Here is a 17,864-nt window from a genome sequence, read left to right as displayed (position 1 = left end):
GAATAGTTACCTGATTCTTTTATTTAAGAAAAGTGAAATACATGGACCTGAAGTGAGGCAGCAGAGGGAAGGATAGCGGCCAGGGCAAGGCAGCCTGGCTAGCTCCAAACCCTCCTGACAGAAAAGCCAAAGCAGGCTGCACACCTGCTTCTTGCCCACCTTGGGGGCCTCCGAGTTAGCTACTCAGCGAACCAAAGGGTGGGCAAAGGATGTCCTGAGGGTCTTTCCAGAGGGAAATTCCTGAGGAGGGAGCCGAGACCCTAAGGGCAGCAGCAATCTTCTGGTTAACTGCTCCCCCTTCACTGCTCTCCCTTCTTGGGGTTGGAAGAGCCAGGAGCAATAGGGAATGCTGTGAGGGCTGTTGGGGGACCCAGCAGACCTGGGGAGGGTGTTGAATGTCAGCTGCTTGAAGAGAGGTTCATAGTGCTGGCACTGAGGCCCCGGGAGGCCTGAAACAGAAAACACCACCCCATCAACTCAGGAGCTCAGCCTCCCAAAGACTGTGGCCTGGAATCGAGCCAGCTGATGGCTGCAGTTTATCCCTGGGCCTAGAAGTGAGCCTGTAATCTCAACAGACTCTAGGGCTTTGTTTAGCCTTTGCTGGGATTTTCTAGAAGGCCACAATCTGGTAGAGAAAATAACGTGGAAGAGCTATGTGAATATTGGCATATACTCTGAATATGTTGATATGAGTAGCCATTTCCCTTTCAAATGTCATCACTTTCCTCAAATGGAGATGACTTTATATTATCCCCCTTCTAAGCTACTGAGTTCCCATAGTGAAGAATATAGTGACAGGGCCCTCCCTGGGTGGCGCAGCGGGTTAAAGCACAGCACTAAGAAGCTAAACCTATTTCAGCACTTGTTCAATCCCCGCCCCGGAGGGGGGGGACCCACATGGCGTGGCAGAACTCTCCTGGCCCGCCTGCTGCTCCCCTCAGCAGTGTACTTCATCAGTCGGCCTATTCTGCTCCCCACTCCTTCTCTGGTGAATCCTCTTACCGCCCCTGCACGTCTGGCCGGTACCCCAGCTCTCTATGCATAAATATAAATCTTTAAACAAACAAAAAAGAATATAGTGACTGTATAAGGAAGAACAATTAGTATATCCCAAATCATTCTTGAATTATTCATAACTGCAAAGCACCAGTTTAGTACCCTCCCTGGTAGCGTAACAGGTTAAAGCACAGCACTACAAAGCTAGCCACAGCCACTTCAGGAGTTTAATCCCCAGCCAGGAAGGAGACCGACATGGCGCGGCAGACCTTTCCCGTCTCACCTGCTGCTCCCCTCAGCAGTGTACTTCATCGATCTGCCTGTTCTGTACCCCGCTCTGTCTCTGGTGAATCCTCTTACCCTCTCACTATCCCTACATCTCTGGCCTGTACCCCAGTTCTATATGCATAAATAAATCTTTAAAAAAAAAAAAAGCACCAGTTTAGAGAACATCAATGTCTGCCCCCCTCCTGATGAATTTATTTGCTCCTTCACCAACCCAACCAGCCATCCGCCTGATACCAGTGTGCCTAATTCCAGCTTCCTGGCTGGAGTCTTCATCTCAGAGGACTACTCCGCCCTCTTCCTAACCCCCAAAGGGCTGATTTGTTTCACCCACCACTGCTCTCACCTGGAAGGGGGCTGCATCTGGTTGGTTCAGATAGTTTAAGGAGGCTGCTCGCTTCATATTGTTGCTACAATGTAGAGAGAAAGAATTGAAACTCATTCTTTTCCTTGAAAACCCCTAAAGCTGTGGGACTCTAGGGCCCTGCCATAGGAAATCAAATCACTGCCTCCCCACAATTTAACACCACCCCTACACATATGCACACATTCACACGTGCTGTCTCTCACATACACACACATACCTACCTTCATCACAGACACTTCCTTGGGTATCTTTTTCCCTCCTCTGGTACACTGGCTATTCCTAAGCACTCTCCAATCACTCCTAAGTTTCTCTCCAAGATACTTTCTCCTCCAGAGATGAGGAGCTGAGAAGAGTTGGCTGCAGGCACTGACTTGCCTGCTTTGCCATCTCTGGCCTTACTGTGTACCTGGAGGGCCGATGATCTGTCCCCTGAAGCTTCCTCACCAGGAGTTCACTGCTTCTCCGGAACACATCCCGGAACCTGCCCAGAGAGCCACTCCTTTGCAGGGCCCCACTGCCATCCTGGTGGAGAGGGTGGGGAACAGAAGCTAAGAGGATCCCACACAGACTGGTTTCTAAGTCTACTCTTGCTGCACATTACTCCCCATTCCTGCCCAAACCCCGTGAACTCTGTCAAAAGCTGCCCACAGAGGTCCCCTGGGCAGGATGGGCTAACTGAACTTAAGCAAGGTCACATGTCTTTGGCCCCTACGTGGACAGTCTCAGAGTCTCACCACCAGCAGCAGGAAGGACAATGATCCTACTTACCCCTGACCACTCCACAGCCACAGAAGCTTCCTCACCTCCCTCGAATTTCACACTGCCCCCAGGGCCCTCCTGGGAGGCTCTTCCACTGTCACCTTCCCCAAGCAGCTCTGCCACCTTGGTCTGGCTAATGGGGTCGGTGCCCTGGAAGGAAAAAGAAGAAACTAGGACTTTCCACTACTTAACTGCTCAGAATGGAGCTTCCAACTTTTTTTTTACTACCACCTACATACAGTAAGGAAAACATTTTCTTTGTGACTCACAGTCACCTTTTGTATTAGCAGTATATTCCTGCATTTGGGTATATCATAGAGCTATATACATGGCCCACAATGAATTGATTTCGCAACCACTAGTAAGTCAAGACCCACAATTTAAGAAACTCTAATTTTAGGGTTCCTGTCACCTCAAACCTCTCATCTATATCACCCATGCCTCCCCTGAGTGAATTCCTCAAAGGTCAGTGTGAGAAAATTAGTCCAATTTGGGGCTTCCCTGGGGTGCAAAGGATTAAGTCTCAGCACTACATAACTATCCGCAGCCACGGCAGCATGAGTTGGATCCCTGGCCAGGGAGCTGACCCACATGGCACAGCAGGCCTCTCCTGTGTGGCCACCACCACCGGCCCTGTATTTCTGGCCTACACTCCAGCCCATGTATGCATAAATAAATAAAATCAATCTTTAAGAAAAGAAGATTGGTCCAATTTCATGAAGTGAACTTTGAAGTTTGAGTTTTGACCACAAAAGGCAGGTGGGGTGGGGGGGAAGAGCATGATTAAAAACCACCACCAGAGGGCCTCGCTATCCTCTTCCCAATCTTTCTCCTTAGCCTCTCCTCCCTCTTCTGTGAAGATGCAAAGAAAGCCTTGGTGGTCTCCAGTCTCCAGATGCCAGCCTTCCCCGCCCACCATCTTCCCTTGTGATCTCTGACCTGTTTCCGGGAGCGCAAAGCACATTCCTCCAGGGTCTCCGCGGCCTCCAGCTTTCCCTGACGTCTGTACAGAGCACCTAGGTTTCTCAGAGTGGTGTTCACCGTGGGACTGTGGGGGGAGAGACCAGGAAATGAAAAGACAACAGAAGAGAGAGGAAGCAGTTAAGGCCAAGGGAAGGTCAAAGGGAGAAGGAGGGCCTCCATGGTGGCCTAGGAGTTAAGTTTAAGAACTATCACCCCAACAGCCTGAGTTTGATCTCCAGCCACCGAACAGACCCACATGGCTCAGCAGACCTCTCCTGTCTCACCAGCTGCTCCCCTCAGCAGTGCATTTCAGTCAATCTGCCTGTTCTGCTCCCCACTCTGTCTCTGGTGAATCCTTTCACTCCCCGTACCTCAGGCCTAATCCCAGTTTTTCTGTGCAAAAATAAATAAATAAATCTGTTTTAAAAAGAGAATGAAGGGGCCCTCCCTGGTGGCTCAACAGGTGAAAAGCACAGCATTATGAAGCTACTGCAGCCACTGCAGCACAAGTTTGATCCCCGGCCAGAGAAGTGACCCACATGATATGGCAGACCTCTCCTGACCCACCCCTGCTCCTCTCAACAGTGTATTTCAGTACATCTGCCTGGTCTGTCTGCTCCCCACTCTGTCTCTGGTGTATCCTCTCACACCCTACCCCCGCACCTCTGGCCTGTACCCCAGTTCTGTATGCATAAATAAATTTTTTAAATAATAGAGAGAGAAGGAAACAGGCCCAGTGGGCTTTGACGGAAAGCACCATCAGCAGCTCACCTGCTCACTTTGCAGGCCTTGTACCAGCCTCCATATTCAGCATAAGGGGTGCTGCCCTCACGGTGCCTGCCCTGCAGGAGGACAGAGGGAGAGGGGAAGCCAGAGGTGAGAGAAAAGAGAAGCTGGGCAGGCCGGTGGGGGCTAGGGTAGGGTACAGGCTGGCCAAGCACTGGACACCTGGGACTGGTGCCCGAGTGGGAAGCAAGGGCTGGGCCGCTGCAGAGTAAGACAGAGGCGCTGGTCCCCCAGGCAGGGAGCCCCACTCACTTTGCTCATTTCCTCCCGCTCCTCTGCATGCATCCAGATGGGTTTGTGGTCATCTGGGGGTGACACAGCAGGTGGTGAGGTTAGAGAACAGAGCTGGACAGTATGAGGGGACTCAGAGAACAGAGCTAGATGAACTAAAGGGTTCTGACTCCCCTTGGGAATCAGTGTGGCCTAATCCCTGCACCTTTGCACTACATTTCTTGTCCTCTATATCTCCTTCCCCTGCCCTTACCACTCACCATCCACAGACCCAAACTCCTGCACGTGGGCACGGGTCAGGATCTCTTTGTAGAGTATCTCAGCCTCAGCATATTTGCCCTGTTTCAGGTAACAGGAAGCCTGGGTACATGAAGGCAAAAAAAAAAAAAAAAAAAGCAAGAAATGAAGACAGGGTCTGGGCCAGCTCAGAGATTTCTACTTCTTAGTCTCTTTATCACTCTCTCCAGAGCAACTCCTCCTACTTCCTCTCCTAGCTACATGGTCAAGGGCATTCTCATTCTACTCACAGAGGCTACCAGTGAATGAGATACACCCCTCACCCGCAAGGGCAGCCCCAGAGAGGGGCGCAAAGGCATGGAGTTAATGTACAGCCAATGATGCCTCCAGATGCCAGGCCCAGTGGCCTTCCCCTTCCCCCCTTACCAGGTTGTTCTTGGTTCGGGCTACATTAGGGTTGTCCAGCCCCAGCTGCCCCTCATAGATGGCCAGTGCTCGCCGGTAATAGCGTTCTACAGCCTCATATTTGCCCTGGTTTTGGCACAACAGGGCCAGATTGTTCAGCTGCTTTGCCACATCTGGGTGGTCAGTGCCCAGGACCTGAAAAGGGGCACAAGAACCATGATGCCCATGACCATGAGTTTGTGTGCACACTGGCACATGTGAACACGCATACATGGGGGGGCAGGGGGAAGGAATGACAAAAAAGGAAATAAGGCAGACATAGTGGGGGGTGAGAAAAAAGTCAGAGAAGAGGACAGACCTGAAGAGAGGGGGTAGCAGGGGAAGAGCAGCAGGGAAGACTGGGGAGAGGCCCAGGCACCTTTTCTCGAATCTCCAGTGCCCGCTGGCACAGCGGCTCTGCCTCCTTGTATTTGCCTCTCTTGCCATAGAGCACAGCCAGATTGTTGAGTGTGGCAGCCACCTGGGAAGACAAGCCTGTCCCCATCAGTCGTTGGTGCTGCAAAGGACCTAGAGAATTGGAGGTCCTTCACAGCACAGCAAGGCCACTCACTGCATTGGACTGTCCACCCTAGCCAGAGGCGTGGTGAGGAAACTAGGGAGTAGGCTGAGGTTCTCTGGGGAGGGGGTGGTATCGCCCTCTAGAGGATAGCGGCCTTTTTTTCAGTTGCTATTGGAGACTGGGGCCCTTATTAACCTTGGGGGAAGCAAGGCCCTACAGCTATTCTGCATAGGTGGGGGAGCTCTACCAGCTTCTGCATCCCAACACTAGATACAAGCTCTGAGGCCCGCCCAGTGGGACGTCAAGACAGGAGTCACACTTTCTAAGGTACACCATTGCTGCCTATCACCAATCATAACTCACAGTCAGTTCCCTTTCCAAAACATCCTCTTTCTCTTTGACAATCTACCAATTGTCTTGGCGGGCCACCCTACTGAGGTTATTTCTCTCTTCACATCCAAATCAACTTGGTCTGTCATTATTACTTCTTTTATTTTTTTTCCTTGTTTTACTTATTCTAAATCTGGATCTTTACCTCATATCCACTGATGCTTCTATCAGTTTTCTAGCACTTTTTAACACAGAACAGCTGTTAGCCTGACTTCTCCTAAGTCTAAAGTTATGTATCATATCTAGTATATCTATCTTCAAGCATAGATGTACTGAATACAACTGTTACTGTACCATATTTTCATTTGATTGTAGTGTATTATATATATTATACTATTTTTTTACTGTAATTTATTTTATTTCTCTCTTATACTAATAGGTTATTTTTTACCTTTTTCTGGGAAACTTTATAGGTGGGTAGGTTACACTATTTATGAATTCATAATATAGAAATGCTCATTATAAGGAGTTACTGGGTTTCGAGAGCTGACCCACTGGCCTTGGGAGATGACGCCTGCAAGAACGGAACCCTCATGCCTCCTTCCTGAGCATCCCTAGTAAGCAGGCTGGTGGCAGCGAGGGATAAGCCGAGAGACATCAAAAGTGTACAAGAGCAGAACAAGAAATACTGACAGCAGGGTGGTCCCGGCCTAGGGTGCTCTCCCGGATGCTGAGGGCATCATTCAGCAGGTGGGCAGCTTCCTTATACTTATTCTGGTCCCTGGAAAAGGGCAAAAGTGACAACTGGTTACCCTGAAACCTGTCCTCCAAGCCATTTCCTTCTCTCCTTCCCTTTGGGATGCCTGAGGAGACAGGGAGCCTGGTGTGAGCAGCCCGCCCGCATACTTGCACTTGGATGCAGAGAGAGCATGGCCATGATGGAAGAAGCCACTAGTTATGGGGTACAAGAGACAGAAAGAGACCCTCCCCAGAGGAGAGGCTTCAAATGCAAGTAGGCTGACACAAGTATTCTCTAGGGTCAAGGGCACAGCTTTGGAAAAGAGTGAGAAAGCCCCACATGGGGTATACCTGGCCAAGGCCAAGAGGGGACCTGTGGCGAGGAGGAGTGGGCGCCAAAGGAGGGTCAAGGGGCAATGTGGAGGCAAGAAGGGCGGTACTCGCCGATACACCAAGGCCAGGATGTTGAGCATGGTCGCGACGTCAGGGTGGCCACGGCCGGATGTGCGCTCCAGGTCCTCCAGCGCCTGCTTGCAGAGGGGCACGGCTACCTCATAGCGACCCTGGGCCGCATACTGAATCACCAAGTTGTGCAGTGTCCGCAGTCTCGCTGGAATCTCATATCCACTGTGTTGGGTGCCCTGGCCACGGGACACTAAACCATCCCAGAAAGTGAGCAGGACATTTTCAGAGGACTCCTCCTTCCCCCTCTGTTATCCGCCCCCACCCCCCACCTTGTTCCATGCCTGTGCCCGCCCCCCACCAGGTTCACTCAAGATCTGCCTCAAGAGCCATTCTTTTGTCTGCTTTCTTGCACCTGTACACATAGTTCATTCAGTGATATTCATTCATTAAACAAACATTTGTTCAGTAAGCATAGGGGCTGTGCCAGAGATAAAAAGATAAGAAAGACTTAGTTCTTTGCCCTGAGAAGTTCATGCTCTTCCAGTTCAGGGTCCTTCGCCCACCTGACTGGCAAGGACCTGTATCATTCTTACCTCCTGACCCCTAGGGACCCCTAGTCCCTAGCACTGCTTATCAATGTAAGTATTTAGTAAATGTTAATGAACATCAAGGGGGAGACTGAGGGAAAGCAAAAGCCCTGTCCCATTTGCAGAGGGAGTTAAGCACCCAGTGTACAGGGTGGGCCACAGCTGGGACCAGCCTCCCACCGCACCCTCCAATGCCAGTGTCACACTCACAGCCATTGCTGGAGTCCTCTTCTTCCTCATTGGGGAAGAGGTCATCCAGGGAATCCTTGCTGGCATCACCCTCCTTCTCCTCCTGGAAGGGAAGCAGCAGCAAGTCTGGGCCAAGGTAACTCCAAGAGGTTCTTTAAGGCCCCTCTCAACTATGAAGTCACTGACAGGTGGGGCTGAGAAGACCTAGTCCGTGTCCCTCACTGCCCTGGGAAGGCCAGCATCTGTCTTGCCAAGTTCAGGCCTCTCTTCTTTGTAAAAACCAGAAATACTTCAGCCAAAATCTCATGACTTTCCTTTCTTTCCCATCCAGTTACCTTTCTAAGCACCTTAAATCTCCAGCTCCCTCCTCCCCCTCCTCAGCTCTTACAATTATAGCCCTCTGCCAATCCCTGTGTGTTTACAGTGATTATATGTCTGTCCTGTCTTTCCTGTGGGCAGTGAGTGTGTCTGATCTTACTGACACATACCCAAAGTGTTTAACTCTGCCTGTCTCCATCATCTGACCTTGCTTACTCTGGCGTAAATGCCAACCCTCACTGTCTAACCTTCCGTGTCCCACCAGGCAGTGAAGCCTTGTACAAAACACCCAAACCCTCCTGCCCAGCTTTGCCAATGTGTGTCCATGGAAATTACCTCCTTTCCTTTTCTTGCCTCTCCTGAGTCTGGAAGTCTCCTCCTCTCCTTCATCATTCATTAAAATCCATCCCAACTCCTTATCCATTGAAATGAAAAAGCCCTACCTATAAACCACCTCCTCTGTGATGCTTTCTCAGACCATTCTAGCTCCCAGGAATCCATCTCCTTGGAATTCCACCCACATTAGCAGAATCAGTTATCCAGACTGAGCCCTCGTTGCTTTGCAAGACAAAGGGTGCTTCTGTCTAAGAGCCTTGACCTTATAGCTATTATAAGTTTACGAGGTAGGAACTCTTTTTTAAATATATATTTTTATATTTTTTAAGATTTTATTCATGTATTTTTGTGTAGAAGAATTGGGGTATATAGGCCAGAGGAGCAGGGACGTGGGGGGCGGGGGCGGCGGGGTGAAAGGATTCATCAAAATAGACAGATTTACTGAAATATGCTGTGACTGTTGCACCGTATGTGGGCTAGCTCCCCAGCCAGAGATTGAACTCAGGCCATCGAAGTGGGCCTTCACGGAGTCAGCACTGAGTCTTAACCAGTGGGCCACTAAGGAGGCCCAACAGGAACTCTTTTATGGTTCTTTATAGTACCCCTAAACACATCTTTTCGCTCTAAGGCGTAGAGATGAATAAATGTATGTTAAGTGAGGGTTAACTTTACACATTTTGAGAGCAAATCTTAGAAGACCCTGCTCAACTGGGCTATGCTTCCCCAATTATAGCTCTTAGGATCCTGAACTGTGCAGGTACTTATCTGTCTTGCCCCCACAAACCTGTAATTGTGAGAGTAGGAACTCTGTCTGCCCTGTTCACTGTTACATGCCCAGAGGAATGTCAGAGCCTGGCAGGTACAGTAGTCATTTAATGAAACATTGATTGAATGAGTGAACTGTTTTCCTATAGCTGTCATCTGGAGATGGTGTCAAGCCCTGGCCTCTGCCAGCAGGGGTGGACAGCACTGCGGGCCCATGCTGAAGGTGCAGCTGGCCCCACATCTGGAGTGCTGCCCTCAGTTGTCCCTGCCTGCACCCCAGCCAGTCTCGCCTCCGCAAACTTACAGCCGTGTGTCCATCCTCATCGTATTGCCGCAGCTGTCCCAGGAACTCCAGATGCTTCTTTTCCTCCTCCAGCTGAGCCACGGCCTGTTCACTGCGCTGCAGCCGTTGCTGTGTACCTGCGAGCTCGTCCCGAAGCCACTGGTTCTCCTGACACAGCCGCCGCACCTGAGCCCGCAGTTTCTGTTTCTCTGACTCCACTGTGCTTAGGTGGCTGGCTAAAGCCAGCATCACCTAGGTGGGGGTACATCCTGTGAATACCAGGCGCTTCTTTCCAGAAGTGGTCAGGGATAGATGGGAGGGAAGCCCAGTGAAGCCGTAATAAGACTGGCCTCAGCCAGGAGGTGGGGATAGATAGCAGTGATTCTACCTTCAAAATAGACCTATTTCTCACCATCTCCACTGCCACCACTGCAGGTCAGGCCACCATTAATTCCTACCTGGATTACTATAATAGCCTCCTCACGGCCCGCCCTGTGTTTGCCCTTATTTCCTTAGAGCCTATTCTCAACCTAGCAGCCAAGTGAGCCTTTTAAAATACGAAGTTAAACCACATACTCCTCTGCTCAGAACATTCCAACAACTTCCACCTCATTCAAAGCGAAAGCTTGTAAGTTCCACTTGACCTGTTCCCCTCCCCCCAGGCCCACTGCCTTTGCAAGGTAGGAAGCATTTTCTACCTTGTGTCCCCTCATTCATTCTACTGCAGTCTCACCAGCAGTGAACTCACTGGAGGGCTCTACGTTGTCCTTGCTGTTGCTCTGCTGAGGATGCTCTTCTCTCATTTATTCCCTAACCTCCTTCCCTGCTTTATTTTTACCTTTGGCAACAATCATGCTGTCATTACTTACTTGTGTATTAGTTGCCTAAAATTTAAATTTTTGACTATTGTGCTCAGTGAGCTATCTCAAATGTCTGGCACATGGTAGGGAATTTAATACACACTTGCACAATGAATGAATTTAACAGTCTAGAGCAGGGCCACCTAATCTCCAATCAGAAAACTGTTTATTACACTGAATCACATGACACTCACTCCTCTCTCTCACCTGAGCCTCACTCAGCCCCAGTTCAATGTTTTCCATGGAGCGACGCAGTTGCCGGGCCTTCTCATGCACCAGACCTTCTTCATGGCCTCCCTGCTGCAGACACTCAATGGTTTGGGACAGACTTTGCAGTACAGCCTGGTGTTCGCTGTGTAGGGCCTCCAGCCCTTGGCTCACCAGCCGAGTGCTTCCCAGGATCTCATCCTGGCTGAGCCGGTGTGCTGCAGGTTCATCCCGCTGCCCCAACACCAGGCCTGACATCCTGGTCAGGGGAACTTGACCGGGCTAGGGAGAAACAACAGAGCTCATTTGGCATTAAAAAAAAGAAGAAGAAAGAAAGAAAGAGAGGCTGAGCACGTTGGTTAGAGAATGGTGGCAATCCAAGTGAAGGACCAAGAGAGAGCAAGAGCAACACTGTGGTTTAATTGGAGAGTGACCAATGGGGAGGAGCCTACAACACTAAGCACAGAGTCAAGAGTGTGGACAAGGAGAAAGAGAGGACTTGAACAAGAAAGGCTAGTGGTCTTCTGGTGGTGAAGGGGTTAAAGACACAGTGCTACTGCAGCACAGTTAGATCCCCATCCGGCTAGGGAGGTGACCCACATGATGCAACAGACCTCTCCTGTCTCACTGCTGCTCCCCTCAGCAGTGTATTTCAGGTGATCCACCTGTTCTGCTCCCCACTCTCTGGTGAATCCTCTCACTCACCCCCCTACACCACCCCCACACCTCTGCTTACACCCCAGTTCTTGCATGCATAAATAAATAAATCTTTAAAATAAAATAAGAAAGACTGTAGAAAGAATGAAGATGCCAGCAGAGGGACAACAGAAAAGAAGATGGAGAGCTTGGGTTATGAAAAGATGAGCGCATGGTGAGGACACAAGGGGTATTTGGTGAGAGCTGCAAAAGCAATGGGGCTAAAGCAGACAGGAAATATACAAAATAGTGCAGAGATGTTGGGGGGGGGGAGGAAGAGAGGGAAAAGAAAGGGAGCCTTCATGCCAGGACACACATGAGGGGACCCCAGAAGGCACATGGTCTTTCAGGCACATCTATCATCCACTGAACTAAGCCAAACCTGGTCAGCTGGGCTTCTTTCCACATTAGCCTTCATACCTTCCACCCCAGACCTCAGGCTGTCTTCCTACTTCCTCAAAAGGGCCTCTTACCTGTGTACAGAATACAGCCCTTGGCTACCCGACTCAGGCAGGAGCCGGGAAGAAATTCTGCTCAGCAGCCAGAGACTCAAAAGGATCTGCTTAGCCCAAAGTCCAGAAGTCCAATGTTCCCACCTCTTCGTTCACTTCGCAGCCACCCAGAGGCCCTGGCACAGAGCCCCACCCAAGACAAACACCCTCCCTCTACTGCCTACAGGTCTTCAAGATGACCCGTGTCCCTCCTCTGCCAGAAACCAACCTCCCAACCAAAGCCTGGGGAGCTATTTTCTCCCGAGAGATTAGATCTGAGACCTGTGGCAAGGGGCGTGTCTGAGAAAGGGTAGGGAAAAGACCGGGTCCCTCCAAGCCTAGTCACTTGCCTAGCTTTGTCTGTCAGTCAGCTACTAACAGGCTCTGCGAGCAGTCACTTTAGGGTGCCTCGCGGGCGCCTGATGAAGCAGGAAGAAAGGCAGGTCTGCGGAGCGGCTTCAGGTCACCGGGAAGTGGGGCGCCGAGCGCTGTCTCCCAGGCCTGGGGATGTGACTGGGGAGTGTCCCAGGCCAACGACCGGCCCTGGGGCCCAGAGTGGGTAAAGACAGCCCGGTGACGGACAAGGGAGGGAGCGGAGCTACCGCTGAGGTCCGCTCCGCCAAGGACCTACAGGAGCCGGCAAAGCCGAGGTCACTGAGTCAGTCGGTAGCGCAGGGGCGGGGCAGACAGTGTGTCCGTCTGTCGGTCGGGTCACTGAGGGGCGGGAAGACTCGCGGGGGGCGGGGTTTTTTGAGTACAGTTGTGTAAGGTCGGTAGGAGGGGGTTTGTTCAGCTGTCCGGGAACGCGGAATAAGAAGCAGCGGAACCTCAACCCTTAGCCCCAAAAGTACAGCCAAGCACTCACCCGCAGTCTCTCGATCTGGCTACCGAACTCGCCGGTACTGCCCCTTTAAATTCATCATGGCTGCCGCTCGAGGCAATTGTTTTGACGGCTCCGCAGGGCGGAGCCTGTGGTATAGTCACGCGACCCCAGTTAAGCTCTATGATTGGCTTTGGTCAAGTGAAAGGCAAAAAGGAGGTGTGGCTCCAGCTGCTTTCGGGACCGAGGCCCGCCTCCTTGACGTAGAAGAGAGCGACGGTATTTGCCTCCTTTAGCGTCATCTGTCAGCGCCGCGAAACCTGTCTGAAGTGTATGGTGGCGTCCTGAGCCTGGTGGAACCTGACCACCTTCATGGCCCTGCGGGCACTAACCCGCGCTCTGGGCTCCCTGAGCCTGACGCCCCCGTCCGCTGTCCCCAGCCAGAGCCTGCTCCCAGGTTCCCAGGTAATTCACCTTACCCGGGAATAAGGCTGTTTCCTTCCGGGCCGCGAAGAGGGGATACTCTGAAAGGGGAAGCCAGAAATGTGAGCCTGGTGAGGACTCACGCATGCTGGTGACCTCGAATAAGTCACTCTCAGCCTTAGCTTTCAGTTCTGTTAAGTGTTGCTGTTTTTTCGGACGAGATATTAGAATTGAAAGTGACTTACAGAACACCATTGTACACTTTCAATAATCAGTGATATTCATTGAGTAACTATCATAAGTCAAGCATAAGTAATAGATGTTTTAAATAAGTGAGTTCCTATTAATCACTCTACGAATTGTTATCCCCACTTTACATATGAGAAAATGGATAAATGGTGCAAGGTCATACCCAACTATTAGAGTTAAGGAATCTGGGCCCTTAACCATTAAGGATGTTACTGCTGATATTACCGAATGTAAGGCTGGACACCATGAATAGGAGCCTAAATGAAGTATCATAAGGTTCTTAGTGGGCAATTGGTGAGTCACAGAAAAGTTGTACATCTTGCTTTGCTGGGTAGAAGATTGTCAGATGCATACATAAAATTCAAAACCAAAACAACTGGAATTCAGTTGGGAACCGGGCAGACATGACCCCTCTCCTCCATTCATATCTGAAAAACTCCCAGGAGCATAAGGTAGATGGGCAAAAGATTTTGGTGTTGATGGTGGAACGTGGATGTGTAGAAGTTACCAGCTCTGCAAAAGGAAGTTGTTTAGGGAAAGTTCCCTGTAGAAGGGGAGTTTTGAGTCAGATTTGGAAGGAGATGCACCAATGCATGACATTCCATTGAAGAAATACTTCAGAGGTGAGTGAGAGGATCAAATGAGGAAAGGTAATGAATACACATACACCTGGGTAAACATTCTGCACTGATATTTGTGCAAGCTGTGATGGGTGGAGTTTTGGACAGCTGGTCTGACACTTCAAGGAAGAATTGGGCTACAATTAAAACTTTGACTGTCTCTCCCTTTGTTCTCTGATACTTCTCCTTCCAATTAGTGTTCAAACAAAAGAGCTTTCTGTTTATCTCTAGGTGACAAGTAATGCCCTGCTCCAGCTGCCCTTTGCCTCAATGTTGCTCCCCTGCCGCCCAATCCTTACATCGGTGGCTCTTAGTGCCAACTCTGTGTCCTGGAAAAGTCGTACCAAGTACACAGTTACACCAGTGAAGATGAGGAAATCTGGGGGCCGAGACCACACAGGTGGGAGCAAAAGCAAGAGGAATTAGGATAATAAAGGAGGCAAACTAGAATCCAAGATCTGTACAGTAATACATATGTTAATACACTTAACACAGTAATGTATGTTAATACATAGATTACTATCGGTATAGTAATACGTCTGTTAATATTGTAAGGCAGAGAAATACAATTTAAGAGCATTTAGTAGACTTCTGCATATACTGTGTGTGCAAGTCCCAGCAGAGAATATAAAGTAACAGGGCAAGTGGTCTGTGCACCAAATGATATTCTAGATAGTTGAAACAACTGGCCATACACAGGAAGTGTCATGATGACAGTTTTCTTCAAAGCTTCAAAGGTTACCAAAGTTGAAATTGAGCACTATTTACTTGAATTAAGCACTGTTACTAAATTAAGTTGGTAATTTGAAGAGATTTTTATCTGGAAGTTAGTTTCATAATCATAGAATTGTTTTTGCCAAGCACTCTATAGGTGTATCCCTACCCCTACTACCCTAATGTGCTGTTCAAATTGCTTTACTCTTTTGTTTGTGTGTCCTAATATGGGAAGCACTGCCTCTGCTCAGAGCAGACCTGTTCCCCTTGCTGGAGCTGACTCAGCTGATTCACTGTCCTGACCACAGGCCGAATCCGAGTTCATGGTATTGGTGGAGGCCACAAGCAACGTTATCGTATGATTGACTTTCTGCGGTTCCGGCCTGAGCAGGAAACCAAGCCAGGACCCTTTGAGGAGAAGGTCATCGTTGTCCGTTATGATCCCTGTAGGCAAGTTTGGGCTATGGGGTGATGATGGCATGGCTAAATGACTGCTCTGTGGCTTTTCAAAAGATGTGAGATACTTAGATGGTCCGCTCACCTGTCCCTCACCCTTGAACAGGTCAGCAGACATAGCTCTGGTTGCTGGGGGCAGACGGAAACGTTGGATCATTGCCACAGAAAACATGCAGGCTGGAGATGTAATCCTGAACTCTGATCAGATAGGTCGAATGGCAGGTGAGAGATGGCCACCCGATGTGGGGTGCAGGATTGCTGGGAGGCTGCAAGAGCTCTGGTGCTGATGAAATTCTGTCTTCTAGTTGCTGCCCGGGAAGGAGATGCACATCCTCTGGGGGCCTTGCCTGTGGGCACACTTATCAACAACGTGGAGAGTGAGCCAGGCCGGGGGGCCCAGTATATTCGAGCTGCAGGTATGAAGAAAAGAGCAACTTGAAAGTCTTACAGTGGGGAAGGCCAGGGGGACGTGAGGTCACAGTTCTGTGAACCCATGGCCAACGAGGAAAATGAGGGTGCTTGTGTTTTGACCTAAAACTTAGGTGCCTTCTCCTTCAGTGTTATCTGTTCCTAAATGGCAAAGCAAGAATGGTGGAGGAGGAGGGGAGGGTTCTGTAAACTCTGCTACCACCTCCTTCTCTGTGGAGAGTGCAAAGCTGCTTCTCCCTTCCCCCAGGAACCTGCGGGGTGCTGCTAAGGAAGGTGAATGGGACAGCCATCATCCAGCTCCCTTCTAAGAGGCAGATGCAGGTGTGTATTGGGGGAGGGGGGCTGTCTTCAGGGAGGAATTTTGAGAATATTCTTTTCCTGGCCAGGATAGCTCCCAGATACTTTGTGCTATGAAGTTCCATAGTTGGATCTATCCTTTTCAGCCACATGACAAGGCATGCTGAGGCTGGTACCATAAGGAATAGAGGGAAGGAAGTGGGACCTACACTCAGGTTTCTATTGTGTTAAGCTTTCTCCCTGCCCCATCCCTTCTTTCATGGAGTATATGAAGCCTCCAGAGTCTGCAGCTCAACATTGCCAGGCTTTCTCTCCAAAGTGTATTCTCTATCTGCTTTCTTTGTCAGGTGCTGGAAACCTGCACAGCAATAGTAGGGCGAGTGTCCAACGTTGACCATAACAAACGAGTCATTGGCAAGGCTGGGCGGAACCGCTGGCTGGGCAAGAGACCGTCCAGTGGGCTCTGGCATCGCAAAGGGGGTTGGGCAGGCCGAAAGATTCGACCGCTGCCCCCCATGAAGAGTTACGTGAAACTTCCCTCAGCTGCTGCCCAAAGCTGATGTCTGGACTCTTAATAAAATTACTTCCAATTTTTATCTGTTACTGTTTTTGAGGGGACTGGGATGGTACATGCTGCACCCAGTAAAGCAAAGGAGCAAACAAGTACGGGTAAGAAGAAAGGAAAGAACAATGGAGCAAGACAGACTGCGCCTGTCATTTCCAGCCAGCCTCCTGGCCTCAGTTCCTTTATGTGGGAGGGATTTGGGTGGGACGATAACGACCTCCAAGGTCTTTTCCAGTCTTGACTTTGGGAAACCGGGAAGGCACTTCCTGTGGCAGGAGGGAGGATAAAAAGGAAGAGGAAAGGGCGGCACGGAGGAAGAAGGGAGGAGGAGGTCCCAGCGTTGCCGAGGTGGCACCGGCGGCTCCGCCCCGCGCTCTCCCAGGGCCCCAAGCTTTCCGCTGGGTCTGGCGGAAATGAACCACAGCGCCAGGGGTGGGGTGGGGGTGGCGTAAGCTGGGCTGGGCTGGGCTGGCAGCGTCCGCAGGGGCTGGGACCGAGTTCTGCCCCGCCCCGCCCCGCCCCGGAGTGTGGTGCGAGCGGGGCTGGCGGTGACAGCGGCCCAGCCCCTGGCGCTGGGTGCCTGCGCGCCACGCCCCCTGCCTGCCCGCCTGTCCTGCAGAGGCACGCCCCCGCCCGCCTCTCCGCCTCGACCCCTTCAGGGGGCCCAGGCGGGGCCCAAATCTCCGCCAGCGGCCGCCGCCATCGCCTGCGCCACGTCCCTAGCTCTGCGAAGGACAGGCCTCGAGCCAGGACCCCCGTCGACTTCTGAGGTGGCCAGAGCCCCGCCGCGGCCCCCTGCCCCTACCCTGGGTTTTCCTCCGTCTAGTCGCGCATCGACCCTCGCGGTCCCCCATTCCACCATGCCTTGGGGATTCTGGTTTAACCGGCCTACCCTCCGGCCCCATCTTGCCGCGCGTCCCCCAGCTTTTCGGGATTTTGAACCCGTCACGAAGCCCTATACCTGTCCTTCACCCATCCGATCTCCGGTGGGCGAGAGATCGCCAGGGTTGTCTGGGCCTGGCCTCTCCCCAAGGCGTTGCCACTCCCGTGCCGCCAGTCATCCGCTCCTCTAAGCCCATGGCCCCTTGCACCCTCATTTCACCGGCAGTTTTCTCTTGCCCCTGCAACTCACACCTGTGCTCTTCCACTGTTAGAGGTAGCACCCCTATACCCAAGCCCTCACCCCCGCCTCCCTCCCCATCCCGCATTTCACATGCCCCCTTTCCAGGGTTGCTACCCCCACCCCCAGGCCTGTTGGATTCACTTGTAACTCTAAGCCCGCCTTACCCGCCTTACCCTCACTACCCGCTTCCCACTGCTCCAAAACAACCCAGGCTCCAGGCTCCAGGGTATTGGGCCCGCCTACTAGCAACCACATTTTGTATTCTTGTGGAACAGACAACCTCATGTTCCTCTGCCTAGGCTTCATCCCACTCGGTGTGCAGTAGGCAACTCCTGGGCTCTGCTTTACTCTGCCCCCACCCCACTCCCCACCCCC

General features: G+C 51.2%; 2 protein-coding genes across 7 annotated transcripts in view; one reads left to right on the top strand and one right to left on the bottom strand.

Moving 5' to 3' along the window:
• KLC4 (kinesin light chain 4) lies at positions 1 to 12,749 on the bottom strand. 4 transcript variants are annotated; one of them, XM_012722896.1, is made up of 17 exons: positions 12,659 to 12,731; positions 11,685 to 11,775; positions 10,607 to 10,888; positions 9,561 to 9,791; positions 7,859 to 7,940; positions 7,101 to 7,311; positions 6,612 to 6,699; positions 5,448 to 5,549; positions 5,051 to 5,224; positions 4,648 to 4,747; positions 4,409 to 4,461; positions 4,142 to 4,212; positions 3,347 to 3,455; positions 2,417 to 2,557; positions 2,055 to 2,170; positions 1,628 to 1,691; positions 1 to 449 (listed from the first exon to the last, which is right to left on the bottom strand). In XM_012722896.1, the coding sequence occupies exons 2-17, from the start codon at positions 11,718 to 11,720 to the stop codon at positions 399 to 401; spliced, it is 1,911 nt and encodes a 636-aa protein (XP_012578350.1). In that variant the 5' UTR covers positions 11,721 to 11,775; positions 12,659 to 12,731; the 3' UTR covers positions 1 to 398. The 4 variants fall into 4 exon arrangements, with proteins under 4 accessions (XP_012578350.1, XP_012578356.1, XP_004673564.1 ...); XM_012722902.1 differs by lacking the exon at positions 12,659 to 12,731 and adding an exon at positions 12,144 to 12,458; XM_004673507.2 differs by lacking the exon at positions 11,685 to 11,775 and having other exon boundaries at positions 12,659 to 12,749.
• Positions 12,750 to 12,909: 160 nt separating this feature from the next.
• LOC101630853 (39S ribosomal protein L2, mitochondrial) overlaps positions 12,910 to 17,864 on the top strand; it is an 18,826-nt gene continuing 13,871 nt past the window's right edge. Inside the window, exons 1-7 of one of the 3 annotated variants that reach the window (XM_004673506.2) lie at positions 12,910 to 13,078; positions 14,137 to 14,305; positions 14,928 to 15,069; positions 15,182 to 15,297; positions 15,381 to 15,491; positions 15,752 to 15,825; positions 16,149 to 16,395. In XM_004673506.2, the coding sequence (XP_004673563.1) occupies positions 12,986 to 13,078; positions 14,137 to 14,305; positions 14,928 to 15,069; positions 15,182 to 15,297; positions 15,381 to 15,491; positions 15,752 to 15,825; positions 16,149 to 16,361 (918 nt within the window). In that variant the 5' untranslated portion in view covers positions 12,910 to 12,985 and the 3' untranslated portion in view covers positions 16,362 to 16,395. Of the gene's footprint in view, positions 13,079 to 14,136; positions 14,306 to 14,927; positions 15,070 to 15,181; positions 15,298 to 15,380; positions 15,492 to 15,751; positions 15,826 to 16,148; positions 16,396 to 16,911; positions 17,137 to 17,864 lie in introns of those variants that run through there. The other 2 variants (XM_004673505.2, XM_012722054.1) reach the window with 2 other exon arrangements.

The sequence above is a fragment of the Condylura cristata genome, unplaced genomic scaffold, assembly GCF_000260355.1.
Source record: "Condylura cristata isolate star-nosed mole 26May11 unplaced genomic scaffold, ConCri1.0 scaffold00001, whole genome shotgun sequence".
In the NCBI taxonomy this organism is placed as follows: domain Eukaryota; kingdom Metazoa; phylum Chordata; class Mammalia; order Eulipotyphla; family Talpidae; genus Condylura; species Condylura cristata.
This window is presented reverse-complemented; position numbering and strand designations above follow the sequence as displayed.

Coding starts and splice junctions, on each gene's coding strand:
- KLC4 (XM_012722896.1), bottom strand. CDS start 11,720: ATGAAGGCTAATGTGGAAAGAAGCCCAGCTGACCAG. Junction 5,550..6,611: donor TAGGCCGGGACCACCCTGCT/GTCAGTATTTCT, acceptor TTGTCTTCCCAG/GTGGCTGCCACACTCAACAA. Junction 4,462..4,647: donor GGAGTTTGGGTCTGTGGATG/GTGAGTGGTAAG, acceptor TGTCACCCCCAG/ATGACCACAAACCCATCTGG.